This window comes from Wickerhamomyces anomalus, assembly GCF_001661255.1.
Source record: "Wickerhamomyces anomalus NRRL Y-366-8 unplaced genomic scaffold WICANscaffold_1, whole genome shotgun sequence".
Lineage (NCBI taxonomy): Eukaryota > Fungi > Ascomycota > Saccharomycetes > Phaffomycetales > Wickerhamomycetaceae > Hansenula > Hansenula anomala.
In genome coordinates this window covers 1703592-1731561 of record NW_017567110.1, presented here as the reverse complement: position 1 = coordinate 1731561, position 27970 = coordinate 1703592, and the positions used below count along the sequence as shown (strand labels likewise).

At 33.3% G+C, this 27970-nt stretch overlaps 18 protein-coding genes across 18 annotated transcripts; 12 read left to right on the top strand and 6 right to left on the bottom strand.

Moving 5' to 3' along the window:
- Positions 1-93: 93 nt before the first annotated feature.
- On the top strand, positions 94-1356 carry POT1 (acetyl-CoA C-acyltransferase; the record flags this gene model as incomplete). The annotated part of the gene is made up of 1 exon (XM_019182980.1): positions 94-1356. The coding sequence occupies one exon, from the start codon at positions 94-96 to the stop codon at positions 1354-1356; it is 1263 nt and encodes a 420-aa protein (XP_019041519.1).
- Positions 1357-1574: 218 nt separating this feature from the next.
- Positions 1575-2213, top strand: VPS71 (Vps71p; the record flags this gene model as incomplete). Its single annotated transcript, XM_019184393.1, has 1 exon — positions 1575-2213. The coding sequence occupies one exon, from the start codon at positions 1575-1577 to the stop codon at positions 2211-2213; it is 639 nt and encodes a 212-aa protein (XP_019041518.1).
- Positions 2214-2477: 264 nt separating this feature from the next.
- On the top strand, positions 2478-4496 carry ARH1 (NADPH-adrenodoxin reductase; the record flags this gene model as incomplete). Its single annotated transcript, XM_019182639.1, has 2 exons — positions 2478-3309; positions 3340-4496. 2 exons carry the CDS (start codon positions 2478-2480, stop codon positions 4002-4004), a joined length of 1497 nt encoding a protein of 498 aa, XP_019041517.1. The 3' UTR covers positions 4005-4496.
- Positions 4497-5133: 637 nt separating this feature from the next.
- On the bottom strand, positions 5134-5496 carry LSM6 (U4/U6-U5 snRNP complex subunit LSM6; the record flags this gene model as incomplete). The annotated part of the gene is made up of 3 exons (XM_019182979.1): positions 5134-5156; positions 5208-5321; positions 5391-5496. 3 exons carry the CDS (start codon positions 5494-5496, stop codon positions 5134-5136), a joined length of 243 nt encoding a protein of 80 aa, XP_019041516.1.
- A 1248-nt stretch (positions 5497-6744) lies between these two features.
- On the top strand, positions 6745-6975 carry WICANDRAFT_82372 (uncharacterized protein; the record flags this gene model as incomplete). Its single annotated transcript, XM_019185370.1, has 1 exon — positions 6745-6975. The coding sequence occupies one exon, from the start codon at positions 6745-6747 to the stop codon at positions 6973-6975; it is 231 nt and encodes a 76-aa protein (XP_019041515.1).
- A 966-nt stretch (positions 6976-7941) lies between these two features.
- WICANDRAFT_25018 (uncharacterized protein) lies at positions 7942-8382 on the top strand (the record flags this gene model as incomplete). The annotated part of the gene is made up of 1 exon (XM_019181087.1): positions 7942-8382. A coding segment is annotated over one exon (441 nt), but the record flags the coding sequence as incomplete, so codon positions are not given.
- A 2244-nt stretch (positions 8383-10626) lies between these two features.
- WICANDRAFT_23547 (Rho GTPase-activating protein) lies at positions 10627-11121 on the top strand (the record flags this gene model as incomplete). The annotated part of the gene is made up of 1 exon (XM_019180993.1): positions 10627-11121. A coding segment is annotated over one exon (495 nt), but the record flags the coding sequence as incomplete, so codon positions are not given.
- A 313-nt stretch (positions 11122-11434) lies between these two features.
- Positions 11435-11797, bottom strand: SDH6 (Sdh6p; the record flags this gene model as incomplete). The annotated part of the gene is made up of 3 exons (XM_019181077.1): positions 11435-11558; positions 11614-11645; positions 11705-11797. The coding sequence occupies 3 exons, from the start codon at positions 11795-11797 to the stop codon at positions 11435-11437; spliced, it is 249 nt and encodes an 82-aa protein (XP_019041512.1).
- Positions 11798-12165: 368 nt separating this feature from the next.
- WICANDRAFT_87683 (ceramide glucosyltransferase) lies at positions 12166-14289 on the top strand. The gene has a single exon (XM_019186121.1). It carries the CDS (start codon positions 12201-12203, stop codon positions 13797-13799), a length of 1599 nt encoding a protein of 532 aa, XP_019041511.1. The 5' UTR covers positions 12166-12200; the 3' UTR covers positions 13800-14289.
- Positions 14290-14747: 458 nt separating this feature from the next.
- WICANDRAFT_76481 (uncharacterized protein) lies at positions 14748-15395 on the top strand (the record flags this gene model as incomplete). The annotated part of the gene is made up of 1 exon (XM_019184392.1): positions 14748-15395. One exon carries the CDS (start codon positions 14748-14750, stop codon positions 15393-15395), a length of 648 nt encoding a protein of 215 aa, XP_019041510.1.
- Positions 15396-15664: 269 nt separating this feature from the next.
- WICANDRAFT_60368 (uncharacterized protein) lies at positions 15665-16142 on the bottom strand (the record flags this gene model as incomplete). Its single annotated transcript, XM_019182978.1, has 2 exons — positions 15665-15961; positions 16023-16142. 2 exons carry the CDS (start codon positions 16140-16142, stop codon positions 15665-15667), a joined length of 417 nt encoding a protein of 138 aa, XP_019041509.1.
- Positions 16143-16609: 467 nt separating this feature from the next.
- ARO10 (phenylpyruvate decarboxylase ARO10) lies at positions 16610-18409 on the top strand (the record flags this gene model as incomplete). The annotated part of the gene is made up of 1 exon (XM_019181203.1): positions 16610-18409. One exon carries the CDS (start codon positions 16610-16612, stop codon positions 18407-18409), a length of 1800 nt encoding a protein of 599 aa, XP_019041508.1.
- A 260-nt stretch (positions 18410-18669) lies between these two features.
- Positions 18670-20435, bottom strand: AFI1 (Afi1p; the record flags this gene model as incomplete). Its single annotated transcript, XM_019186669.1, has 2 exons — positions 18770-20435; positions 18670-18744 (listed from the first exon to the last, which is right to left on the bottom strand). The coding sequence occupies exons 1-2, from the start codon at positions 20093-20095 to the stop codon at positions 18670-18672; spliced, it is 1401 nt and encodes a 466-aa protein (XP_019041507.1). The 5' UTR covers positions 20096-20435.
- A 282-nt stretch (positions 20436-20717) lies between these two features.
- Positions 20718-22355, top strand: YRA1 (RNA-binding protein YRA1; the record flags this gene model as incomplete). Its single annotated transcript, XM_019185369.1, has 2 exons — positions 20718-20960; positions 21942-22355. The coding sequence occupies 2 exons, from the start codon at positions 20718-20720 to the stop codon at positions 22353-22355; spliced, it is 657 nt and encodes a 218-aa protein (XP_019041506.1).
- A 315-nt stretch (positions 22356-22670) lies between these two features.
- Positions 22671-23041, bottom strand: COI1 (Coi1p; the record flags this gene model as incomplete). Its single annotated transcript, XM_019184391.1, has 2 exons — positions 22671-22902; positions 22953-23041. The coding sequence occupies 2 exons, from the start codon at positions 23039-23041 to the stop codon at positions 22671-22673; spliced, it is 321 nt and encodes a 106-aa protein (XP_019041505.1).
- A 792-nt stretch (positions 23042-23833) lies between these two features.
- On the bottom strand, positions 23834-25265 carry ORT1 (Ort1p; the record flags this gene model as incomplete). Its single annotated transcript, XM_019182638.1, has 3 exons — positions 23834-24953; positions 25006-25161; positions 25209-25265. The coding sequence occupies 3 exons, from the start codon at positions 25263-25265 to the stop codon at positions 24255-24257; spliced, it is 912 nt and encodes a 303-aa protein (XP_019041504.1). The 3' UTR covers positions 23834-24254.
- A 676-nt stretch (positions 25266-25941) lies between these two features.
- On the top strand, positions 25942-26772 carry WICANDRAFT_25435 (SDR family oxidoreductase; the record flags this gene model as incomplete). Its single annotated transcript, XM_019181145.1, has 1 exon — positions 25942-26772. The coding sequence occupies one exon, from the start codon at positions 25942-25944 to the stop codon at positions 26770-26772; it is 831 nt and encodes a 276-aa protein (XP_019041503.1).
- A 226-nt stretch (positions 26773-26998) lies between these two features.
- Positions 26999-27832, top strand: WICANDRAFT_76473 (uncharacterized protein; the record flags this gene model as incomplete). Its single annotated transcript, XM_019184390.1, has 1 exon — positions 26999-27832. One exon carries the CDS (start codon positions 26999-27001, stop codon positions 27830-27832), a length of 834 nt encoding a protein of 277 aa, XP_019041502.1.
- Positions 27833-27970: the final 138 nt, after the last annotated feature.

Below are 27970 nucleotides of genomic sequence, written 5' to 3'. Positions count from 1 at the left end.
CATCAGAAACCAGGTATAAAGACTCATGGAATTTCCTGAATCAAACTTTAGTTTCATAATCATCTTTTAGTTATCAAATCAATTACGTATACAATGGAAAGACTCAACCAATTGAAAAACCATATAGTGTCTCCAAAGTCACAAGTTACCGCCCAAAGAGACGACGATGTTGTCGTTGTTGCTGCTTACAGAACACCTATTGCCAAAGGTTTGAAAGGTTCATTCAAAGATTTAGCCTCTGACGAACTATTGTACAAGTTTCTTGTCAAGTTTCTAGATACTGTTAAAGTTGACCCTTCATTAATTGAAGATGTTGCATGTGGTAACGTTTTAAACTTGGGTGCTGGTGCCACTGAACATCGTGCTGCTTGTATTGCTGCTGGTATCCCTGACACTGCTGGATTCCTTGCAATCAATAGACAATGTTCTTCTTCTTTAACCGCTGTTAATGATATCGCAAATAAGATCAAGGTTGGTCAAATCAAAATTGGTTTAGCTCTAGGTGCTGAATCAATGTCTAGTAACTATGGTCCAAGAAATATGGCCAAATTATCCCCATTTTTACACAATCATCCCGAAGGTAAAAAATGTGAGATTCCAATGGGTATCACCAATGAGAATATCGCTTTCAATTTTGATGTCTCAAGAAAAGCTCAAGATGAGTTTGCTGCACAATCTTATAATAAAGCTGAAGCTGCTGTTGCCAATGGGTTATTTAAAGAGGAAATCTTACCAATTGAAGTTGATATCAAATTACCAAATGAAGATGAAGATGACGAAGATGAGGATGAAAAACCTGCAAAGACTAAAAGAGTTTTAGTTACTACTGATGAAGGTCCAAGAAAAGGTGTTACTCCAGAATCTTTAGGTAAGATTAGACCAGCTTTTAAGAAAGATGGTACAACCCATGCAGGTAATGCTTCACAGATTTCCGATGGTGCTTCTGGTGTTTTGTTAACTAGACGTGATGTTGCCAAAGAATTAGGTTTACCAATCTTGGGTAAATATGTTAATTTCAAATGTGTTGGTGTTCCTCCAGAAATTATGGGTGTTGGTCCAGCTTATGCCATTCCAGCTGTTTTAACTGCTGCTGGATTATCAGTTGATGATATCGATGTCTATGAAATTAATGAAGCTTTTGCAGCTCAAGCTCTTTATAGTGTTCACAAAGTTGGTATAGATCCAAAGAAAGTTAACCCAAGAGGTGGTGCTATTGCTCTGGGTCATCCTTTGGCCGTCACTGGTGCTAGACAAGTTGCCACCATTTTCAGAGAATTGAAACCTGGCCAAATTGGTGTCACTAGTATGTGTATTGGTACAGGTATGGGTGCTGCTGCAGTCTTTGTCAAGGAGTAAATGTGTAGAGATCAATGGTCATGTGTATATGAAGTTATGATAAATCCATAGTCGCTTTTTAAACTTTCTTTAATGATGAATTAAATAGTGTAGAATTTACCAACGCGTATACAATTTTAAAGAAAGTAGTGGCCGTGAACAATGTTTTTTTTGCCCATAAGCAAAAAAAGTCACTAAAACTTCTTTACATTAATCATTTGTTCAAACAAACATCAAGAATGACACTAGTCGAAGAAATAACAAATAAATATGACAGAGACTCATACTTCACTTCATCAATAAATCTCCCGTCCAAATCAAAACACAAATCAACTTCTCAAGATAATAGGCCACGTAAAAGACTAGCACCAGGAACTTATAATTTAGCCACCATTGAATCAAATTTACATGGAACAGGATTGACTGAAGATCTAGCTGAACAGAAAAACTCAATGAAAAGATTTGATGAGTTGGATAAAGAGAATTATAATGAAAGTTCGAGAATAGAATTACCTAAAACTGGATTGTTATTCGAATATAATAGATTTGAATCAAACTCAACAGTTTTACAGAATGAGAAAAAATTAGGTCCTAAAGGTGGAAGGTTAAAACAAGGTAACACTGCACAAGTCAAGAAGATTTTAGCATCAAGAAAACAATTGAGTAATTATTTAGATGAAGATGATAAAAATGCTTCAATTTTGTTCAATGTCGTTTCCAAGAAAAAAAATCTACAATTTATTGTCCCTAACAAGAAATTATGCTCTATTTGTGGTGATAATGCGCCTGGCTCTTGCGTGAGGTGCAATTCTAGAGTTTGCAGTGTAAAATGTTCAACTGTTCATAATGAGACTAGATGTTCAAATTATTATGGATGATGGGTATTTAATGAGTAATGAATAGATGATATAAGCAAAAAAAAAAGTGTACATTTGAATTTAGTGTACCATTACTTTGAAATAGATAGAACGACAGTATAATCAGAATTATAAATTGACCATGTTCTCGAGTCATTCTGAGTCCTGATCATGGTTTAATCATCTCCGATCTCGAAACGAAAAACAAAAAACTCCAAGCAGAACAAATCTTACGCTCTTAACAAACAACTTCCACAATTTCAATTGAAGGAACAATCAAGGACAATGTACCGCCCTAGAGCAGTGAAGCCAAATGTGCTGGCGTCATTCCGCCGCTTCCAGTCTCAATTCAACGTTGCCATCATAGGCTCAGGTCCAGCAGGTTTCTACACAGCTCATCATCTAATTAATAAGAATCCAAATGTTCATGTAAACATCTTTGAAAAATTGCCCACACCATTTGGGTTATCAAGATATGGTGTTGCTCCAGATCATCCAGAAGTTAAGAACTGTGAAGATACTTTTAATCAAGTTGCTGAAAATGAAAGGTTTAAATTTTTTGGTAATATAACCGTGGGGAAAGATATTAGTCTGAAAGAATTACATAAAAACTATAATGCTGTTGTTTTTTCTTATGGATGTACACAAGATAATAAATTGAGTATACCTGGTGAAGAACTCCCTGGTGTTATTAGTGCTAGAAAATTTGTTGGCTGGTACAATGGATTACCAGAATGTCAAGATTTGAATCCTCCATTGAATAAAATTGAGGATGTTGTCATTATTGGGAATGGTAATGTCGCTATTGATTGTGCTAGAATATTATTGACACCACCTGAAGTGTTGAGTAAAACTGATATTTCAGATAAAGCTGTTCAAGAGTTGAAGAGTTCAACATTGAAAAATATAAAAATTGTTGCAAGAAGAGGGTTTTTGGAAAGTGCATTTACAAATAAAGAGATTAGAGAATTATTAGAATTGGAGAAATATGGTGTTAAGTTTGAAGGTGTTGATCCAAAGATACTTGATCCTATAATCCCTTTCAAAAATAAATTTGATAGAATTACTTCAAGAAGATTGGATCTGATATTGAATCAAATGAAACCACCACAAGAACGTAAAAAACTGAAATACAAAATACCTGAAGTTTTCACAAAGTCTTGGAAATTGGAATATTTACAATCTCCTATTGAAGCATTTGAAAATTCTAAAAATAAAAGATTAGTATCATCAATAAACTTACAAGAAAATCAACTATACCATGAATCCCCAGATTCCCCAGCAAAAGTCAAATCAATACCTGGTGCAACCCATTTGGAGAAAGCAGAACTAGTTATAACTAGTATTGGCTATAAAGGTGTTTCAATCCCAGGAATGAATGAATTGGGTATAATATTTAATGAAAGAAATGGAACAATTTTGAATGATAATGGTCGTGTTCTAGCTGAGGATCGCTCAGTATTACCAGGGTTTTATGCATCAGGATGGATTAGAAAAGGTTCTGCAGGTGTTATTGCTTCTACAATGATGGATTCTTTCACTAGTGCTGGTTTCATATTGGAAGATTTTGAAAAAGGTTTGATAAAAGGAGGTGATAAGAAGGGGTTTGAGAATCTGAATTTAGGAAAAAGTGTTGTTAGTTGGAAAGATTGGGAGAAATTGAATAAGTTTGAAAAGAAGCTTGGTGAAAGTTTTGATAAATCAAGATATAAAGTTATGAATGTTGATCAAATGTTGGAAATTATAAGAGATGATTCAACAAATGAAGACGAAAGATTTGCAAAGTACAAGGAGCTCGTCTCGAATCAATGAAAACGAGACTACGTGTATATAGTATCTTAAAGAAACATGATGAGTTAAATTTGAAATTTTGAGTTTTTATTGTATTATATGATTGTGAAAAAGTTGAACTACAGCTTTTCCATCTTTTGTATTTCTAATAAAAAGTTTGTTTTTTTGCTTTATATGAATATCAAATTCTTCTGGTACTTTATTTCATTTAATAATATATGATGGTCATGAATTGTTTTTCTTTATATGCTTCATTATAAATTCATCTAATGTTCACCATTTTTGTGGTGACGTAAATGGAAGTAGTATTCACAAGAGTAACCAAAGATTAAGATGAAACCAGCTAAATGTAATAATGGTTTACCAGTAGCATTGTCACCGTTGAAGTATTTTTCTTTATAACGAGCAATTGGACCAAATGGTTGGTTTGGAGCACGTTCACCTTGAGGTAAAGATTTGTAGAATTGAACAACGTTGACTAAACGTTTGGCATTTGGAGCAGCACCAAGGTTCTAATAGCAAGTTAGTAAATTGAACGAAGAATGATGTTGTTGGGGTTGGAGTTTTGATGTTGGATTAAGATTTTTTTATATCTAGTACGCTTTCTGGTAAGTTGATAAAATTCGTAGACCTTTTGAAGCAATTCGAACCAATTATATGAATGGCCTAGGAATATCATGTAATTCAATCCATTACAGTCTCTAATTTCCAACAACACGACTTTCTTATGTCCTTTTATATCCCACTGTTTTCTCAACGTCCATCTCCATCAACAACCCTAAAATTATAAAACTCACCTTAGCAGAAGCGATCTTTGGAGGGATCAAAGTTGATAATTGACGTTTAGCAATGAAAGACATCTTTGAAAATGACTAAGATTTGACTAGTTGTTCTTTTGTTAAATTGTCGTTGTCAACACAATTCAGGTTTTTTTTTCCTTGATCAAAGGGGGTTTTCGAATTTTCAATTGGAAGAGCATAAATGCACCGACGCCGGTGCTACACTTGTGCTGGAATTGTTGACTTCCGGATAGGGAAATAAAAAGAATAAACCGGTCACATACTGGGTCAATATTTTCAGATTATTCTACATTCAATTCAATTCATTGGTCATTATTATCTATTGTACAATTTTAATACAGAAGGGGTAATTAAGCTTGTGATATATATAGGACTGGTTGGGTTGTTAGTATATGTTTGACTTTAAATGGTTCAAAATACTCACCATTATTACCACGGATGAAAACATCACCGTATTTTCTGGTGACTTTATTGCTGACTATTTCTTGTGTTTCTTCTAATGTGATGTTCATGTAACCATCAATGGAATCTAAAGTGCCTGATAAGAGTTGTTAGTATGATCTTTTGAAAGACCAATTTGGCTTGGTTGAATATAGAGGTTACATACCATGGTATTCTTCACCTGAATAAAGTTTCACGATGACTTTAGCACCTGATATATCTGAGATGAACTTTGATGGGGCTGATATGGTTGTTGTTGTTACTTCTGACATTATTTGGTGAGTCTTTTATGTTTTGAATGATCAATGTTCTGATGATATTTTGGTATACGAAGACAAAAACTAAACCCAATTGATGAGGAAAGTTTCTTGAAGCCTAGTGAGCAGGGAAAAGGATAATGAAAATGGGGAGTATAGCTCTTTGAAACAACTTATCTTAGCTCATGTTCACTGGAACAAACTTGACGTTTTGTAGTGCTTCAAATGGTTTTTTTCAACGATACTTCCGAGGAGAGGAAACGAAAAACGTGACCAATGGTCGGATGTGTAAAATTTAGTGAAGAATCCAATCTTCATGAAGAGTATTTCAACAATTAAACAAACTTAGCTAAGACTTTGAAGAGAAAAAAAAGATATCAGTATTCTAGTGATTCATGGATAATTACCATATGGGTCTCCTTATGCTAAAACAAGAAGAATAAACCCCAAGCTAGCAATATTTGTGGTATGTGTTGACCAATCAAATTGAAACTTTGAAAGTGTTTTTGGCACAGTTCTGGTTGATCTAAATTTGAATGAATAGATTTGAATCTCGATTCTCCATATGTTAGCTATATTTACTCGCCCAGCGCACTTATGGTGTTGATCTTGCTGTGACTTACTTCACAGATATGCTTGATACTTGACATCAAGTGACACTCATACACAATTTGAAGCTTCAGACAACATAGGCATTGGGGTACCAAGTTTAACAACATCAATATTACAGAAAGCGCCTTACTACACTATGGCGAGTGTGCTCAAGCTACTTCCATTTTCTTGAAATCAATCGATGTTCTTTTTGCCCGATTGTACTTGATCTAAGACGTCGGAGAAGTTATCTCCAGTTGACTAAAGCTATCGAGACTCAATCTCGAAGGTGAACTTGGCTTATGTAAACGATAATATCACTGAGAGCTGACTTATGGATGCAGTACTATTCATTGCGTGAGACTATCAACCATAATGAGGAATTTAAAAAAAGAGTAAAATTTAAAGTGTGGACCCTCTGCTGAGTATTTAAACTTCCTTTATACTAACGCAAGAGATTTGAAAGTCCAGAGAGTCAACCACTACAACTAGTAGAACAGAAATGAGAGATTCTGTACAACCTATCTGTAGCTACATACACACAAATACACAGTCGTATCTAGACATGGAGAGTGGTATACATTTTGAACAGCTTGTGCTTAACTTCTCTCGAATGCCAAATAACGTACACTTTGCGAGAGAAGAAACAGATGATCGACACAATTAGTGCACATGAACAGACTGGGTACTTTGAACTGGAGTACACAGATCGAAGAGAGCCAGGATCACACCAACGGGTTAAGAGGGAGAGAGAACTGGTCAGAATCCCTGCTTTTTCAGGAAGTGTCTGAGCACTTGAAGGCTTTTTGGGTTGAAGAGTCGTTTTGTTGGTTGGATGCAGGAGAGCCGGTTAAATATTTGGCGAAGCAACTGCCTAAAAATAACCGAAAGTTTGAACTTTGAACAGAGTAGATCAGGAACAAAAATAGTGCTCGGTGCATCTAGTGGATCTCGATAGCTTTGGAATGTATGGACTGCTAAAGGGCCTTTGGATTTGAACTTATATCTAGATACACTGGCTTCTCACTCCATGCCCTATAACGTTCAAGATTTCATCAAAGTTGAGTTTCAGGAACGCGAGTAATTAAAGTTCTTTGCGCGTACGCCATTTCACTTCCTAAAACAGAAGTATTTAGAACGCAACAAAAAAGAATTAACCAATAGTAGAATCATTTAATAATTAATTGAGAGCTGAGAATCCAAGAAGAGAGTATACATCCATCAAGAAATACCCAAAATACACGTTATTTCCCCTATTTATAAATCGTAATGATCTTTTGTACTTCCCAATTCGCACAGATTAAAAACCGGTTTGCGCAACAGAGTTCTATTTTAAATCTGAATTTCCACTTTGATCTCAAATCCAAGTTGAAGAGATACAAAGGTAGATTGAAATATTTACACACAGTTCACCATTAATCTCAAGCGTCAGTCTTTCCAAGAGACACTCGTTAGACCTCCCACTCCGATCCACTACCAATCAAACCCCCATTCCCACCTTCCATTTTGGGCTTATTTTTTCGATCTGTCTCGTACCGTGTTACAAAATATTTTGATCTTCAAAAAATCTGGGAGAAAAACCATCTTAGGAGCAAAAAAAAAAGTGTTTTCAACAGGAATTTAACACTTGATCCACAATCAACCCAATATTCACTAGTCATTCCCATATACCTTCCTACAATTAGCTTTTGATAAGTCAGGAATTTCCACTTGATACATTCATTGGTGTGCTTTTGTTTCGCTTTTGCTAATTATACCCATCATATCCACTCCCTTGAATCAAACAAGAAACTTTTATATTTATTCATCAAACTTTCCATTCATTTAACAGAGCGCCTAATCCAATCACATTAATAATTACTCATAGAGATGACAGAGATAATACTAGATGAACCATTATCACCAGCTCACAACTCATTTTTAGATGAAGAAGATGACGAATCACACAAGTGCAGAAGATGTGATTTACCGATATCTGAGGGACACGCTTATGAATTAGGTGGTGATAGATGGCACATGTACTGCTTCAGTTGCTCAAAGTGTTCAAAGTTATTAGGCACAAGCTCAAATTTCTTGGTTTTGGGTACTGGTGATCTGATATGTTCTGAATGTTCTTATGCTTGTAACGCCTGTGGTAAAAAGATTGATGATTTGGCTATTTTGACTGGTGAACAAGCTTATTGCTCTTCATGTTTCTGCTGTCGTAATTGTAAGAAAAGAATTGAAGATTTAAGATATGCAAGAACTTCAAAAGGGTTATTTTGTATGAGTTGTCATGAAAAATTGTTGGAAAAGAAGAGAAGACATGATTTAGATAAGAAACAATCCAAACACATATCACATACGGGAGGAACAAATGCAAGTCACAGATCAAGTCGGTATACGCATATTGATAAGTCATTACCAAAGATTCCAAATGGTGGTCTTCCTTTGAGTGCTGATAGTGCAAGTGGATCAATTACTAGTGGTGATGCATCAGAAGTTTCAACACCTGGTGTTTTAGAAGTTTCAAGTACAGTTGCAACTGCTGCCAAGATACCACAAAGATCTCCAAAGAGGAAACCAGCTAAACTATCAGATGAACAACAACATCAACCAAGTTTAGACCCACCAGTTTCAGTTTCTCCATATGCTGATAACTATAATCCAAGAGCAAAGTCACCATTACCAGAACCTTCCTATTTTGATTCACATGATCCAATTGCTAATTATCGTTCAAATTCAAATACAACTCCTTCACAACATTATGTATCAACAACTTCATCTTTACAAACCACACCAAATTTGAAAAGCGAGGATAATATTAATGAAACTCCAAGAAAACAGAAATTGGATCATCAAAGTCAACAACATTTACTATCTGAAAACACTCCATTGAAACAAGCTATAATATCTCCAAATGGGAAAAACAGACAAGCTGTTATAGTGGATAATTTAAGTTCAAGTTCTTCCAATAATATTTTATCAAGTTATATCTCACATGAATCTCCACCTCCAAAGATACCAGTTCCACAGTTACCTGGTGGTGATGATTTTATTGATATGAATGATAGCAGTGATGATGATCAAATTTCAAAATATGCTCAAGAACCTTCAGGTTTCCATGATTTAAGACAAGCTAATCATGTTCCAACTGGTTTGAACATACAGGGAATTCCTTCATTGAAAGAAAATGATTCAATAAACTTTCAACCTGAACAAGAACAACAACCTGAAATACCAAATACACCAAATCATGGCTATCGTTCTTGGAAATTTGGAAGCTCGAGTAAGTCAGATGCAAATGGATTATTATCACCAAGTTCACCATCTCCTGGAAATTTTAAGAAATCTGCTTTGGCAAACATTACAAATGAATCAGGAAGTGGAGTTAGTAGATCAAAGTCTATTAGATCTCCAAAATCATTTTTGAGTTTTAGAAAACACAAGAAATCTGCAAGTGGTTCATCAGTAGAGCCAACACCAGGTTCAGCTTCATCATCAACTGCAACAACAAGGGGTAAATATTACTCACCATTAATGGATGGGAATCCAAGATTTGAAAATTTAAATAATTCTGCAATTATCAATACACCAAAATTCAATACTCATACAAGAGGTCAATCTGATACTTCACCTTATCAAGGTGCTGCTTTATTCACCACTCCACCAGTTCCTTCACATCATAAGACTGGAAGTGTTTCAAGACCAAATACTTCATCCTCATCACATTATAGAAGTGTTTCAGATGCTAATGCCACTTCTTCTTATCAAAATAATCATGAATCATCAAATACAGTACCTCAAGTTGAATTAGAATTAAGATCATTGCGTACTGAAATTTTTGATTTGAAGCAAACAAAAGGTGGGTTAAGAAAAGAGATTACCGATTTAACTTCACAAAGAGATGGTTTAAATCTTGAAGTTTTACAATTAAATTCAAGATTAGAACAATTGAAAATTTCATTTGAACAACAACAACAAGAATCTCAACAGCTTCAACAACAACTTCAACAGGAGCAACAGCAACAACATCTAGGTTTACAAAATGATATTCCAGCACCATCTGAGAAATCAGTTTCATCAGAGAGTCCATTAGTTACAGTATTATCACCACCACAAGATCAAATAAATACAGCTGAACAAGTTGATACTAAACAAAAACCGAAGGCAAGGTTTTGGAGAAGAAATAATGTTACTAAAGGGCTTGGAAATGTTTTCAATAAGAATGAGGCAATGAGTGCATCACAATCATCATATTCATTGAGTAATATTTTGAATGATGGTGGATCTAGTAATAAAGGAAATCCACAAATTTCTGCACCATTATTAAGAAATGAAGAAACTGATGAATTAGGTGGTAATGATAATAAGAAATTAATTAATGGATCAAAATCTTCAAATTATATTGATTTAGGTACTTCATCATCAAATTCTACAAAGAGTAATAATTCCAATCCAACTTTGATAATGAGTGATTTGTTTAATTCAACATTAGAAATGAGAACGATTTTTGAAAAAAGATCAATTCCATTAATAATTACAAGATTAGTTAAAGAAGTTGAAACAAGAGGATTAGATTCTGAAGGTATTTATCGTAAAAATGGTGGTACATTACAAATGAATAATATTTTAAAAGCATTCAATAATTTATTAACAGCTGAAACTTCTCAAGAGTTGGAGAATTCATTAGAGGGTGATATTAATGCAATTACAAGTTCATTGAAAAGATATTTATATTTCCATTTACCAGAACCAATAATCACAATGAATGTTTATGAATTATTTATTAAAAATTCACAAATTGAAGATTCTATGGAGAAGATTGAAAATTTATCAAATATTTTATCACAATTACCTAAAACAAATTTGAAAACGCTGAGATTTTTATTGAATCATATTAAAAAAATTGAAAGTTATCAACATTTGAATAAGATGACATTCCATAATTTAGCTGTTGTTTTTGCACCAACTTTTACAAGAGTTTCTAGTGGTGAAAGAGAATTAATGGATATGCAACCAAGAAATAATGTTACAGAGTTTTTATTGGTAAATCAAGATGAGATATTTGGAAAAATTGATATTGATTGATATTGAGTTATTATGACATTTTAGTTTTGCTTTTTTTTTATGTGTGTGTGTTAATTATGATTATTTTTGCTTTGTGAGTTTATTAGTTTTCGTTTATGATTAATTTTATTAGATCCTTTTATGATTTTCAGGATCAACTTTCAACATGGGTATATTCTTTTTGCAATAATGAATTTTTATAGCACTTCTAGTGAATATGGAAATGTAGATGAGATCATCAATCTTACAAATAAGCAATAAAAATAAACATCATCAAAAGGCTGTCATAAATCTATATACAAGATTATTCATATCATTTAACATCTTTAATCTCTGGAGCTGAAAACATTTCATATTTTTTATAACCAGTTCTCAACAAATGTTCAATCGTGGAGAATTCCTTCTTTGGCAACTGTTGAAACTTTGCAAACTCATTCCTTGGCACAGTTGTCAGTAACGTAACCACCAATCCAAATAGTCATGGATACTCACTTTGTATATGAGACAAAATGCTGTCTATTTTCCTTTTCAGATTATTAGTACTTCATTTTCTGGGTTTTTTGGTGAGGAAATGGGAACATACTTTTGGTTTTGTATATGAGGCTCTTATGCACAGTCTATATAGCTTGAGTACTTCTTTCTGTAGGCCTGATAGCTTCCTTATCTTCGCAGCCATGGTTGTAGTTATAGTGTTGATGAATATAGAGTACCCAACTTTAACTGGATCCGATTTTTTTACATGGAGAAGATGTTCGCGAACTCATTTGTTGACACGATATTTGACGTATATTCGAAGCAAAGTGTAGAGAGATGATGTGATTCGTATGGAATTATAATAGAACCAGTATTACTATTAAACCAATTTAGACCTAACAGGTCCCTAATTAACTACGCCCCCTAGGCACACGGTTTAGGTACGTGGCAGCTTACAAATCATCCCATCTCAGAACCGAGTAAACACGGAAGAGAAAAAAAAATACAGAAAAAAATTATAAACGTTGGATCTGACACTTTTCTTGATCCAGACATTACACTTTAATGGCCAACTACTCATCACTCATTTAGATGCATTCGCTATTATGATCACTGCCACAAAGTCAATCATTGTATCATTTCTCACTAAACTTGGTTATGGCGCTAGTATATACCACGATCATGACACAATAAAGAGTGAATCAACAGTGATCAAGACAGATCCAGAGTTTGAACTATCTTCATTACAATATTGCCTGTCGATAATAGGGTTCATATGGTGGTGTGCTATGATTGGGATTGCATATTATGGGTTCATAGAGATTTATTTGAAGTTTAATAGTCCCAAGTATAAACCTTCAAGTATCAAATTTGATGGTGATGAGATCGTTGATGACGATTCTCAATTAGAAGGTGTGACTATACTAAGACCTATCAAGGGTGTGGATACAGAACTAGAATTATGTTTAGAAAGTTCAATTCTACAAAAGTATCCATCAAATAAATTTCAAGTTTTATTTTGTGTGGAAAGTGCTCAAGATCCAGCTATACCAATCATTAAAAATTTGATCTCCAAATATAACCATCTAGATGTTCAATTATTAATTGATGAGTCATATGAGGAGAATCATTTTGGACCAAATCCCAAGATCAATAATTTAGCAAAAGGTTATAAAAATGCTAAATTTGATATAATTTGGGTCTTAGATTCAAATGTTTATGTTAACCCAGGAACTTTATTAAGATCAATCATTGCCTTAAAAACATCCAAGGATAATGGTAGACCAACTTATGATTTTTCCACTGGAGAAGGGAAACAAATTAAACTAGTTCATCATGTTCCATTAGCTGTCTCCATAAACAATAATAATTCTTATTCAAATTTAGGTGCAAGATTAGATGAAATGTTTTTATTCACATCTCATGCAAAATTTTATGTTTTTTTCAATAAGGCATCAATAGCACCTTGTGTTAATGGGAAATCAAACATTTATAGAAGGTCTGATTTAGATGATGCAGTTAAACAAGTTTCTTTGGGTAATGTGCCAATAATAAATAATAAAGAGACCATTGCAAGAGCTGCTTCAAATTATGTCTTGAAACCAAATGAAAGTTTAAGGTTTTTTTCAAGATATATTGGTGAAGATAATATGATTGGTATTGCGTTATGGGAAAATGGTGGTAGAACAGGTATGACTGGTGATGTTGTGATTCAACCAATAGGTACTGGTAGTGTTGGAACTTCAACAAACAAGATTATGGATTATGTTAATAGAAGAGTAAGATGGTTAAGAGTAAGGAAATATATGGTTTTAGCTGCAACTTTAGTGGAACCAACCACAGAGAGTTTAGTTATTGGATTATTTGGTTCTTATGGGTTATCAAATCTTTTTTTCCAAGGTAAATATATGAAATTAATAATGTTGATACATGAATTGATTTGGTGTTTTACAGATTATAATCAATTTAAAATGCTGTTAAAATTTTCAAATAAAGACTTGATGGATACCAAAGGGACAACTTCTCCATATTTCCTAGATTCAAATATTGATGAGAAATGTAAATTAATAAAATGGTTACCTATATGGATCTTGAGAGAATTATTAGCATTACCAATTTGGATTATGGCAATGTGTGGGACTCAAATTGATTGGAGAAATAGACCATTCAAGATCAGATCAGATCTTTGTGCAGAGGAGTTATAGATTTAGTGCTATATGATCTATAGATATAACTTGTAGACATCTGAGCATTTAAATAGAGCAAACAAATTCTTTAGTGATACAGTTCTAGATCTCACCTCAACAATTGATCAAAGAACAACAACGTGAACAAAGTGAGCTTGTCTAATCATAGCCTCATAGATCTCCAAGCCATGTATAGAAACCTGAGTTGAGGTTCAACTGTACTCACCATCAATTGTAAATGTACTTTGCGTAGCACCCTAAACTTTAACCGATCTCTCTTTTAGGGCCATGCGGGAAAACGCGCCCATCCAATTTGAATAAAACGGTTTCAACAGTTGAATTAATTAAACATTTACAAAATATCAGCTAACAATTGGCAATTAATTCACCACAAACAGAATGAAAAGGAACGTAGGAATAATGATGAATCAGGGTATAGCCTCATTGCTAGAATATGAGCACTGTACAGACTAATCTGGCTAGACATGCTTGTGTGCAACTGTTGAATCTATAGACAGATGTCTTTGACCAACGATCACCATTGCACAGTGAAACAGACTGTGCAGAGAGTATTCTTCTTTGGGGGCTGTTTGTGTGGCTGGAAGAAGAGTAGCTGATGGTCTGTGTATGTAGGAGTGGATAGTAGTGGCTCTAGAGTCCCAACGGTCAAGCACCCATGTCCGTTTAACGATTGATGCTTAAGGGGAAGATATTCTTTCTTTCTTTTAAACACATTCAATCCAAAGCACAACCATTCAAAGCAACAACCCTTAAGCCAAACCATCCCCAGTCTGTCTTATTCAGCAAGCGAATCACTCACTCCATTTATTAATCCCTGATCCAGTGATAACGTGCTCGGGATTAGCACCAACCGTTTTTTTTATCAGCGATTCCAACAATACAAATCTAAATTAAAGATAACAACTTACAAAATCACAACCTCTGAGCCATTGGGAACCAAACAATATGAACAACTACATGACCAGCTCCAGCAAGACGCCCTCGGTGTTCAGTGCCTCAGATATCTTTGACGATGTCGATGAACAGGATCGGCCAGAGAGTGGGCTCTTTAGCCATTCAAGCACCAATAACGATTACAACTATATCAATATTCATACTCCACAACGGAGAACTTCAAGCATGTCCAATGAGCAGGCAAAAGCTATAATATTCAGTGCCTATAATGAAAACAAGAAGAACAGCCATAATCATCAACTATCCCAAGCTGATCATCATCATTATGAACTACATGCCATTCCTTCCCAGTCAGCTTATTCAGATCCACGTTCTTCAGCAAATTTGCCATCAACTTCACCGCGCCTTTATCATATAAGACTATCGACAGATGATGATACTTTCAAAACCATTATGAAGAAAGATGAAAATACAACAGTCGGAGAGATTGTTGAAATCTTACAGAAGAAATTTAAATTGGGTGATCATATTTTAATTAGTCTTGAAGATGGTGATAATGTTGCTAAACATTTAACTAATAATGAAAAAATTGTTCAATTGCAAAATAGATTATTAAAGATGAATGGAGTTGATGATGATGATTTACCCAGTGCTTGCTTAAAGAATGACGTTTCATTCAAATTTTTGATTCATAGGTGATATTAATCAATCATATTGCTGGATTAATATTTGCTTTGAAGCTGCTGCTGCTGAAATTAAATATTCTATTGGAAAGGTACAATCTTTTTTGTACTATTGGGGTTGGAAGGTGTATAGAAGTGCTTATAGACAAGAGGGGAGATGAGATGAAAGACGTTGTTGATATGAATTATATGAATAAATGATACCATGAATATGATTAATCTTCAGGGGTGACATTTGCTCATTTGTAACTTGTTGGATATGGATGTATTCAACCGATTAATTTATTACTCAATTCCCACCATCAATTCAGGATCTGCTCCATAAACTTGATTCCATTTCTTCAATCCACCATCAAGGATATAAACTTTTGGTAATTTATGTAAATCATCTTTACATTCAGTTTTCAATAATAAATACCTTAGAAATTTTCTTGCACTTGAAGGTCCTCTTTGTTGAGATCTCATACAATGGAAAATATAAACTGAGGTATCACCAAGTGGATATTTTGATAATAATTGATTTTGAATTGAATCTTCTCCGAAACCTTTGGAAGGGATATGTATTGAGATGGGTATTTTGCCCTTGATGATAATATACCGATCAGTACTATGGTTGTACTATACTTTATTGATTAATACTCACATATTTGTAGTCAGAATCACGGACATCTATAACAGCAATATCATCTCTCTCTTCGGCTATCCAATTCCTCAAAGTCTCGGGTGCTAGTCTCTTGATACAGGAAGAGTATAGTTGATCCATGGCTAGATCATACGCATTAACCTTTCCAGATCTTCTTGTTACAAGTTCATGATTGAATTCAAAGTGAATAAAGCAAATCTCGGCAATGCTCGGTGTTTACCCTCCCCTCCGTCTGGCTAACTCAATGGTGTTCGGATGTACTCACCTTAACTTTTCCCCTTCAATAGCCGATTCTTCAACTTTGTGTCAAATTTTCAGCGTTGGCCTTGAAGAAACTGGAAGTCATCAACAAAACAAACGGCAAAGACGATGAGAAAAGCTGAGAATAATGAGAGAGTTGATTTGAATCATTATTGGAGTAACTCTGGTTGCCGTTACTAGGTGGATTCCATGCCTTTTAACTAGGTGTAGCTCGGTTAATGGTGTGGATAGCTACACAAATATAAATACAACTTCATAGAACCAATATCATCTTTTGAACTATCATCATCATCATCATCAATTAGCTAACACACTCACTATATACAATGACTCCTGTCTCACTAGAACCAAATCAACAATCTACAACCACTACCATCACTACTTCAAACTCCAGCCAACTACCTTTTGGTGAATACTTGTTCAGAAGATTAGAACAAGTTAAAAATGTTAAATCAATCTTTGGTGTCCCTGGTGATTTCAACCTAGGTCTTTTGGAACATTTATACAAGACTCAACTAAATTGGATTGGTGGTTGTAATGAATTAAACTCTGGTTATGCCGCTGACGGTTATTCAAGATATACAAACTCTTTAGGTGTTCTTATAACAACTTATGGTGTTGGTGAATTATCTGCTTTGAATGCAATTGCTGGTGGGTTTGCTGAATATTCCAAAATTTTACATATTGTCGGTATCCCAAAGACTAGTGTTTTAAACAATGAAGTTGAAAAAGCTAAACACTTACATCATTTAGTTCCAAATATTGATTCTTTAAAAAGATCTGATCATTATGTTTATACCAAAATGGTTAAAGATGTTTCTTGTATAAGCAAAGTTTTGGATGATTCTAAAACTATTGTGGAGGATTTAGATCAAGTTATTCAAGCTATTTTCAAAACTTCAAGACCTGGTTATATCTTTTTGCCTTTAGATATGGCGGATGCTTTAGTTGATGCTTCAAAATTATCACAAACCCCTGCTGATTATCATTTAATCAAAGATAACCATCCTCTGAAGACTGAAGAAATTACTCAAAAAATTTTGGAGTTGGTTTATAAGTCTAAAAATCCATCAATCTTGGCTGATGTTTTGGTTAGCAGATATCATAATGCTACTGAATTGTTGAGAGAATTTGTTGATTTAACTCAATTCAACAATTATACAACTTTTATGGGTAAATCCATTTTAGATGAAACTAATCCAAATTTCGTTGGTGATTATATTGGATTGGAATCAAATATTGGTATTAAAGAAAATATGGAGGCTTCTGATTTAATTTTATACTTTGGTTCCTATATTAATGAAATTAATACCGGCCATTATTCATTTGATTTCAGTGAAGATCAATTAATTTTGTTACATCCAGATTATATCAAGATTGGTTCAGAATTTTATCATGGTGTTAATTTCGTTAATGTCTTGAGTTCATTATTGATTCATTTAGATTCTTCAAAAGTTCCAACTAATCCACCATTACAATATGAAATTAAATTAAGATTCCCATACTTGCCATCAAAAGCTTCCATTTCTCAATCACATATGTTGGAAAAATTTGAATCATTTGTTCAACCAAATGATGTTATCGTTTGTGAGACTGGTTCATTTATGTTTGGTATCCCAGATTTGAAATTCAAATCAAATGTTAAATACATTGCCCAAGGATTTTATTTGTCTATTGGTATGGCTTTACCTTGTTCCACTGGTGTTGGTATTGCCATGAAGGATCAAAACTCTTCTTCAAGATTGATTTTAGTTGAAGGTGATGGTTCTGCTCAAATGACTATACAAGAAATCTCTTCATTTGTTCATTATGGGTTGAATCCAATTATCTTTTTATTAAACAACAGTGGTTATACCGTTGAAAGAATTATTAAAGGTGAAACAAGAGATTACAATGATATCAAACAATGGAACTGGTCAAAAGCTTTTGAATTCTTTGAATTTGGTGATGAAAAAAATTCTGAAGTTAAAATTGTTTCTAATGAACAAGAATTGACAAAAGCATTTGCATCAACTGAATTAAATCCAACAAAGTTAAGATTTCATGAAGTTATACTTGATAAGATGGATTGTCCTTGGAGATTTCATCATATGAATGGCTACAGACATCTTCCAGCTACTCAATAAACTTTTAACCATCATCCCTTTTCGCATATTGCTTACATTTATAAGTAACTCATCTTTTATATATAGTCATCAATATATCAGTTAATTTCAAAAAATAAACATTTTATGCATAATGAATAAATTAAATCTATGTAACGTAGTCTATTATATATTGTTCTTTGTAATTGATGCAAATTCTTCTATAGCTATAATTAAAAAGTAATTCAATCTTTTATCCAAGATTAAAGATAATTCAGAGTTACTTAATAATTTGAAAAGTTTTAAAACTTGTTCTTGTAAGTTCCTATCTTGAAATAAAATAGGCTTGAATAAATAATTGAATGTATTTTCATCATCTTCAATTTCATCACCACAATAAACCAATTCATCAATTTTTTGAATATTTACAGGAAAAATCTCTAAAATGTGGATAAAAGTTTCTAAATGCCCTTTCACATTTCCAACAAGGAATCCAATCATAAATTCCAAACATTCATAAAGTGTATCAACATCCATCTCTTCAACTTGATCACTTTGTAAAATCTTGAAATATTGATCAAAAGTATCAATCAATCTAATAATCTTGAATTCAAAAACCCAATCAAAGAAAACCAGATTCTTATTTCTTGATAAGTAATAATCTTTCAAATTCAATTCATTTTCAGAATCATCCCTTTTCAAAATTTTCAAAATTTCATAAATTGTAAATTTAATCATTGTATTGGAAACTGTATCAAAGTCATGATGTTGTTTAATTAAAACATCACATAAATTTATAAAATCTTGAGTCTTTGTCATGGAGACATCAAATAATTCCAATTTTGTTTCATTCATGAATAATTCCTCCATGTTTAAATCATACCAAAAGTCATAAAAATCAGTGAAATTTTCCTTCATCATTATATTATTCGTACCAATTATCTTGGTATTATGAACTTGCTTATCATATTTTAATAAAGTTTCAAAATTTGAAAGGTCAATCAATGGTAAATATAGGATCTTGTCATTATGGAAATACGGGTTATTAAACCCATTAAGGAAATTAGATAATGATAATATGAATTGACATAATTGATCTTTTGAATCATTTGAATAGATAAATATATTGAAATTTTGATAATTTGTTGAGTTTAACTTCATGGAAAGTTTCTTCAAAAAAGTTAGGATGGGTATTGTCAAGTTTAAGTCTGTGTGGAAAGTTGAAGATGGTGAAGTTAATGATAAATTTATGGGTATTTTGGAAAGGATCTTATCCTGTGGATCATCTGGCGTGTATGTTGGATAATATTGTAACGTTCCTGATTTATACCTTATCCCTTCAGTTTGAGATTCATTCAACAACAGTTGTTTCAATTTGGGGAACACTAATTGATTGTTGACTTCTGAATTCAATGATAATACACGTTGTAAATTGTTGTTTGCCTGGCAGAATTGCTTCCATAATGAAATATCTATACTGTTGATTGTATTAAACAATGAGATCAAATGTGAGACTTGACCATCACGTATGAAATTTTGTATTGTAAGTGTTATTAAATGTTTGAATATCACAAAATTTGACAATGGAGTACCTATTGATATTGACCTTATTTTAGCACCTCTAGCGTCATTAACATCTTCAATTTTTTTGGTAACTGTATAGAAGAACAAAATATCATCATCATGGCTTTTATTTTCAAAAATTGTGTTTATATCGTTTAACCTCATGTGTTGGAATCCTAAAGCATCTTCTTCACTATTATCATCTGGAAATAGCTGATATTTTCCTGTTGGGTCTTTGTAAAGTATAAAACTTGAATAATCCTCTTGTGTATAATGTTCACTTTGACTGGGTATCACTAGTTCACCAAGATGAGATAAGTATTCTTTGAAACCTGGAATCTTTTTCGGTATTTGGTGTCGTATCACACTACCGACTTTGTTATCAAACTCTGCACTAATGACAAACTTTGCCAGTTTAGCATCTTTCAAAGAGACTGAAGGGAGCTTCTCAGGAGACGTGAGCCTAGACTGGAAGTGCTTTATCCTAGGAGGAGTACCAGTTCTGGACATTCTCTGTGTTCTGTATCCTCCTTTTCCCGTTGTTCTTTCCATTATGGTCTCATTATAAGCTTCTTTCCACTCAAAGGCATCTCTGCCATCTTCTCGAGGTTCAATAGTGCCTTTACCACTTTCCTATACTTAAGAGCGTCACCCGCCACAAACCCGCTCAAGGATCAAAATTTCCATGAAAATAAAATCAGCGAATGCTCGCCCCCCAAATTCTACCATCAACTCAACAAACAACAAGGAAACTTTTGTATCCAAATCAAACCATCAGTTATCAATCATGTCTGCCTTAGATCAATCATTAGACGATATCTTATCTTCAAAGCCTAAGAAGCAATTCAGAAAGAGAACTCCTGTTGCTAAGGCTAAAGTTGGTAAAACTGTTGGTAAACCAAAAGTTAACTTGAGAAAACAATTACAAACTAAAGGTGCTGCTCCAAAAGGATCTGTTTTAGATGCTTCTTATGCTAACAAGGTTGTTGTCTACCATTTACCAAAAGATATCAAACAAGATGCTATCAAGGTATGTTTTGAGTATTGTTGTGTGTGAGATGTTTATTTTGTGTTTTTGCAAAGAGAAAGTGATGATTTGATTATTACGATCATTGTTGAAATCTATTACGAGATGATTTTCATGAACGAAGCGTCAACGTGTTGTTATTGCAGATTTCACAACACGGAGAGGTTGTTTTTACTGTAAATGGAACGTCTGCTGAATGTGACTTCTGTGAGTTTAAAAAAAAGGAAAAGGACAAATCTTTTGAGTTTGAAAGCAAGAAAAAAAATGTTCAAAGAACTATCTTGTTCATTTGAATAACTTTTTTTCCTCTATCCTTTGTTTTCTTTTTTTAGCCTGATAATGTATCACTATGAGATATTTTATTGAAGGGCTTTTTTTGTTTTGTTTGGCTAGACTTTTTTTTGATTGAATTGTTCATTGAATTCTAATGGCTGACTATCATCTTCCATCATGAGAGTAAAGAATTTTCAAAATTGTGCAAGCGGAGTGGTGCCAATGATTTGTCAGTTCAAGTGATTATTCACTTTCAATTAGTTTCAATGGTTCTTTTCAATATGTTGCTGTTGATCGGTGATCTACCAAAGATTCAGTATATGAATTTGTTTCTATCAATTTATGAATAATTTTGGGTAATGAGAGCTTTTATCATGTGGATATCATTTTTAAGATAGCAATATTTACAAATTCATTCACAGTTCAAGTTAAAATTTGAGAAGATTCATATACTGAGGAGGCTAGAGTATCCATCACAAAGGTTTGAGTGTTGCCTTTTGATTTCATTGGTAAGGTGTAGGTTTCCAACTCACAGAATTTCGGCTCACATTTTCCAAGTCAATCCTCCAGATTTTTGAAGATCAATAGTTTCATCATGATTTCCCGTAAAAATAATCATATACTTTTTGTAAACAACAGAAACATTCACAACCACACATTTCTTATAATTTTTAGTTAGTTTTAAGTTCAGTTTTGATTAACAAGTTTTAGGATTTTTTTTCATCTCAAGTTGGTGGTGTTGTTAGTGTTGCTTTATCATACAATGAAAAAGGTCAATCAAAAGGTATTGCCACTGTTATTTTCAAATCATCAGCCAATGCTACCAAAGCTGTCGAAAGATATAATGGTGCCCCAATTGATGGTGGTTCATCCAAATTAAAGTTGGAATTAATCATTGATCCAACCAAGAAACCATTAAGTAGTAGAATTTTAGCAAATGCTGGTGCTGTTCCAACTCAACCAAAAGGTTCAAAAGCCAATGGTAAAAAACAAGCTGCTGCTGCTGCTCCAGCCAAGAAACAAGGTAACAAACAAGGTGGTAAACCAAAAACCAAAAGACCAGCTAAAAAGACTATTGAACAATTGGATCAAGAAATGTCTGATTATTTCGAAAAGAAGGATTAAGTTGATTTAACGTAACGAAATAAAATATTTAATTCTTTGTTCTCTTTTTATTGTTCATCTAATTTCTTTTTGGTTGATTATTATTATTTTTATTTTTATCATTTTTTATTGTTCATGTTTGTATAAGTAAAGAGAAAGTTGTGTTTCAGGGATTTCCAATTGAATTACGATAATTTGTAGAGTTGATTGACGTTCACTTCATTAAAATTAAATAAAAAAACTATTTACACGGTATACCATATTGATTTATATTAGGCCGGGCTTGACAATATCTTCGACTTGATAATTTCGATCACAGACTAATGATATTCAACTTCAAGTCTTTGGAGCACCACCAAAATCCAAGATACCAGAGAATTTATCACCACCTTTTCTTGAACTGTATGAATTCCCAGCACCTTCATATTCAGATTTTCTTTTATATTCACCTGTACTTTCAGCAAAACCTGGTTTAATCTTGGCTATATTATCTTGCACAGAGACTTTATTATCACCATTGTCAAAATGTTCAGGATGGAATGATTTTTCTCTTTTATTTTCAATGATTCTTTACAAAGGATTAGTTAAAGACAACTAGATTAATCTTGGTTTACTCACGTTTTTGTGACATAGATGGCCCCTATGGCGAGAGAGGACACAAACCAAAAGTTATTCAGAAACTGTTTGAAAGGAGCAGAAGAGTTCATTATGAATTTGTTAATTCTCAAGTCTTTTCAATAGTGAATTGATTAATCACGATAGAAATTTCAAATTTTCAAAGGCCTTTGTAAAACCGATTCGCGAAGGCGTTTGCACCAAATTCGGAAGACGCGATCTTCCGGGTCGTCGAGTCAGAGATTTTGAAATGCTGGGGTTGACTTTTATTCTTTTCATCTTTTATACTTGCTTATTATAGGTCCCAGATAGATTTAAGGATGAGTGATAGATTGGAAGCTGACCCTGTGGCTCATGCCCTTGCTGGTGGAATTGGTGGTGCCCTTAGTATGGCTGTTACTTATCCTCTAGTCACTTTATCAACATTGGCTCAGACTAAATCATCCAAAACTACTCAACAACAAATTAAAGATGAACAAGATATCAAGAAAGATGATAAAGTTTCCACTTTAGCTGCAACTAAATATCTTTGGGAACATGAGGGTGTTAAAGGTTTTTATTCAGGTTTGGAAAGTGCAATCTATGGAGTTTCATTAAACAATTTAGTTTATTATTATTTTTATGAAGCAATAACCAAAGTTCTTTTAAAATCAAAGCAACATACAAAAAGAGGATTAACACCTTTGGAAAGTGTTGCTACAGGTGCTATTGCAGGTTCAATCACTTGTATTTCCACTAATCCAATTTGGGTTGCTAATACTAGAATGACAGTTAAAGGTAAAAACAATTCAAATACTTTGAAAACATTGATTGAAATCGTCAAGAAGGATGGATTGAAAACATTATTTTCCGGAGTATTACCTGCATTAATCTTGGTTTTAAATCCAATTATTCAATACACTATATTTGAACAATTGAAAAATTTCATTAATAAAAGAAAACCAAATGGTATGACTTCATTACATGCATTCTTTATTGGAGCTTTAGGTAAATTGATTGCCACTGGTTCAACCTATCCATATATTACATTAAAATCAAGAATGCATCTCAAAGATGAATCAAATTCAAATCCAAAGACGATTATAGGTTGGATTAAACAAATTTATTCAAAAGAAGGAATTGCAGGTTTTTATAATGGTATTAGTGTTAAATTATCTCAAAGTGTTATGACTGCTGCATTTTTATTCTTTTTCAAAGAAGAATTGACTACATTTAGTATTAAATTATTGAAACTAGCCAAAGCTTCCAAAACTCGTTCTTTAAAGAATATCTAATTTATATTTTATATGTATCTATGATTGTAGGTTATGCAAATGTTTTCTTTAGTTTTTCATAAGTGAAGAAGATAACAGCATTTGATGGAACAGCTCTTGTTAAAGTTATACCCAACCCTCTATAAAAAGCTTTCAACCCACCATGTTTATATATCAATTTAGCAGTGGAAATAAAAGTTAATTTTTGATCAGGATTAACAACACTACTTGTTTGCATTTTACTTTTTATAGTATCAGCAGGGAATAATGACAAGTTATATGAGATACCAGCACATGCACCACTTATCAATAATTCAGAGATTGTGTTTTCAGCACCATTTATGTTTTCAGAACCTAATCTTGCAATTTTCAACTCTTTTGACATGAATTCATAAGCACCAAACCATGAAGCAGTACCACCACATTCTCTTAATAGTGTACCTGTTTGACCATGCCAAAAACCTTTTATCCCATCATTTGTTAACACTTGTTTAATCAGTTGTATTATTGATGATTTCTTTTGTGAATAAACCTGCTCCACTTGTAATTTACATTTGATTAATTCAATTGGTGTTAGGATATATGAGGCAACACAACCACTGAATCCACCTGATAATACGAGTAAATTTAATGGTAATTCTTCATTTTGTTTCATTGACAATTGATTCTTTAAGAAATCTTGTGCAATGTTATAAGTCACGAAAAGACATGCATTTTCAGCAGCTGCACCAACTATAGGAGATGAAATTCCCTACCAAGGTTAGTACCAATCTTATAAAACCAATTGTGTTTCCCAAACTCACTCTATAAAATCCAAAGAAACCCTCGTTGGTGAAAGTTTGCTTTATGCAATCAAATGAGTTTTTATATTTCAAAGGTTGATCATGCGGTTGTGATTGTAATCTAACTTTAACTGTATCGAAAGGATACTCTATTAATTTACCAGTACATCCAGATAACTAGAGAGTTAGTTGATATGTTGGTTGGGGCTAGTATTAATACTCACCGAACCAAATAAGATATCTTTCAGACTATTCTTCAAGGAGAATTCAGAGTCAGTCATTCAAAGGGTGATATATTGGCCCTAGTATTAGCTAATATTGTTATTGATGAGTGTTGAAACAAGATTTGATCTCATGTCAAAAAGATGAGTAAACATGTTGATTTTTTCCTCTCCAATCGATCAAATCTTTTATTTTTCAGTTACGAGACACAATCTTTGAAGGAAAGTTGAATTTGATGATTTGGAAAGTGTTGATTAAAAGATTTTGTGTCTGATGATTAGTTGTAGGTTTTATCTTAGTGAATAGAGAGGAATAAATTATTAATAGTTGTGTTTTGGTTAAATGATCACGAGTACAATAGCTTATGTTGAAGTTGATGTCGATGGGTATAAAAGGTTGAGATGGATAGCAATCCAATGGGTTAACTAACTATGACTCGAGGAATCCACTCCTATTGTTCCGTTAATGGTAAAACTAGATAATACTAAATAATATCAAGCCCTAAAGCAAGTAATTCAACTCACTAAACTTTACCTTTCTTCTTGTTTTTAGTGCCATTAATTTGCTATAAACTACGTCACCCTTACGTAATACACCTCTATAGAGGCCAAGGCAACATGAGTATAAATTAATTGCGGATTCCCTTTTCGATGGATTTCACAACAATTTCATAAACAATTAGATTCAATTGAACAACAAACAATAATACACTAATAATATAATAACTATACCACCATGTCATCCAAAACTCTAGCTACTCAACTTGAAACACCTCGTCCATTCCCAGAAACTTCAGACAATGCCCTGGATTTGTTCTCGTTAAAGGGGAAAGTTGCATCAATCACAGGTTCTTCAACAGGTATTGGGTTAGAAGTTGCAAATGCTTTTGCTCAAGCTGGTGCAGATGTTGCCATTTGGTATAATTCCCATCCTGCTGATGAAATTGCTGAGGAAATTTCTCAAAAATATGGTGTCCGTGCAAAAGCTTATAAAGTTTCATTAACAAATTTCGAATCTATACAATCTTCAATTGATCAAATCGAAAAAGATTTCGGTACAATTGATATCTTTGTTTCAAATGCTGGTAAAGCCTGGACCGGTGGTTCTTTATTAGATCAAGAGGATGATAAAGAATGGAGAGATGTTATTGATTTAGATTTGAATTCAATTTATTATTTATCAAAAGCAATTGGGAAAATTTTTAAAAAAAATGGTAAAGGTTCTTATATCATTACTGCTTCAATGTCTGGTCATATAGTTAATGTTCCTCAAATGCAAAGTGGTTATAACGCTGCTAAAGCTGCTGTATTACATTTTGCTAAATCTTTAGCTGTGGAATGGTCAGGTTTTGCAAGAGTTAATACTGTTTCTCCAGGTTATATTGCTACTGAATTGACAAAATTCGCTGATGCTGATTTGAAGAAAATATGGTGGTCTTTAATCCCAATGGGGAGAGAAGCTTTACCAAAAGAATTGGTTGGTGCTTATCTATATTTAGCTTCTGATGCTGCTTCATACACTACAGGTACAGATATTAGAGTCGATGGTGGTTATACTGCACTATAGTAAAATAAACACTAGATTTTCACTGTATTGATTAATTGAATTAACTTAGATCACTTTTGTTTTGTAATGATTGTAGCTGTTTTTTGTTGTGCGGCTTTCAACTGTAATTTTGGTTTTGTGTCAACTTTTCGGATCGACTAATAATTTGGTCTTTTCAGATAAATTGGAAAAAAGACAGGGCTCATGGGACCAAACTAGTACTTTAATAACAATAACAGTGGTTATCATGGCACAGTTTATCAGAAGGAACAATAATAACATTGACGTTATTTCATCAACTTCAAGACCAGTATCTTCAGCTTCTTTACAGGAATGTGTTGAAACATCATCTTCATCGGATTTAATTGTTCAAACCAACAATTCACCAACCACTGATAATTTCCAAACTGTTAGAATAGAAGACCATGAAATCAATCCATCATTACCAAGTCTGATTTATGATAATTATACTTTAATGCAACCAAAAGAAAAACAACAAATAATTAATGAACCTCTGACAAGTCCTGAATTAAACTCCCAAAGTTTCCAAAGCGCTTTAGATACTTATCATCAACCTTTAACAACTGGTGATATGACTGCAATTGGTGATTATGAACTAGAAACTCAACAGGTTCCAGATGATGAATTAGCTGGTCATGTCAATACAATCCATGAACAAGATTCTGCTCAAACTATAACTGCACCAGTCACACAAAATCAAATTAATCCAATGGTAACTGTCACTATTTTATCAAGGCTTTTCAAATTTGTTAAATATTTGATTGGATTAGATCCACCAACTAACCAAGATCCTGAAAGACGTCCATTATTATCACCAGATGTTGAAAATCAACAACCTCCTCCAACAACTCCAGGACAAGGTCCAGCTTATAACTTGTTGAGCAGATACCGTTATTTCTTCATTGTCTTGACCATCTTGATTGGGATTGGGTTGATCACTGTGGTCTTAGCTACTGGAGACTCCAAATTGTTGGTTCTTGTGTTCAAGGCCTTCTTGTGTTATCTTTTGGGTTCAAATGCTCAATATTTGTTTGGGCAAGATTTTTGTCCAGTTTCGTGATTTCGCGAAAGTGAGAATTTGTATTATGTAATGTTTGGCGTATAGATTATGTAATTTTGAAAAAAAAATTATGTCTGTAGAAATTTTTTTATATAACGTCTCTATCTTTTTGTCACAAATATTCTAGAGTGATAATAA

What these genes read in the sequence shown, in the direction of transcription:
- WICANDRAFT_87683 (XM_019186121.1), top strand. Translation starts at nt 12,201, where the DNA reads ATGATCACTGCCACAAAGTCAATCATTGTATCATTTCTCACTAAACTT.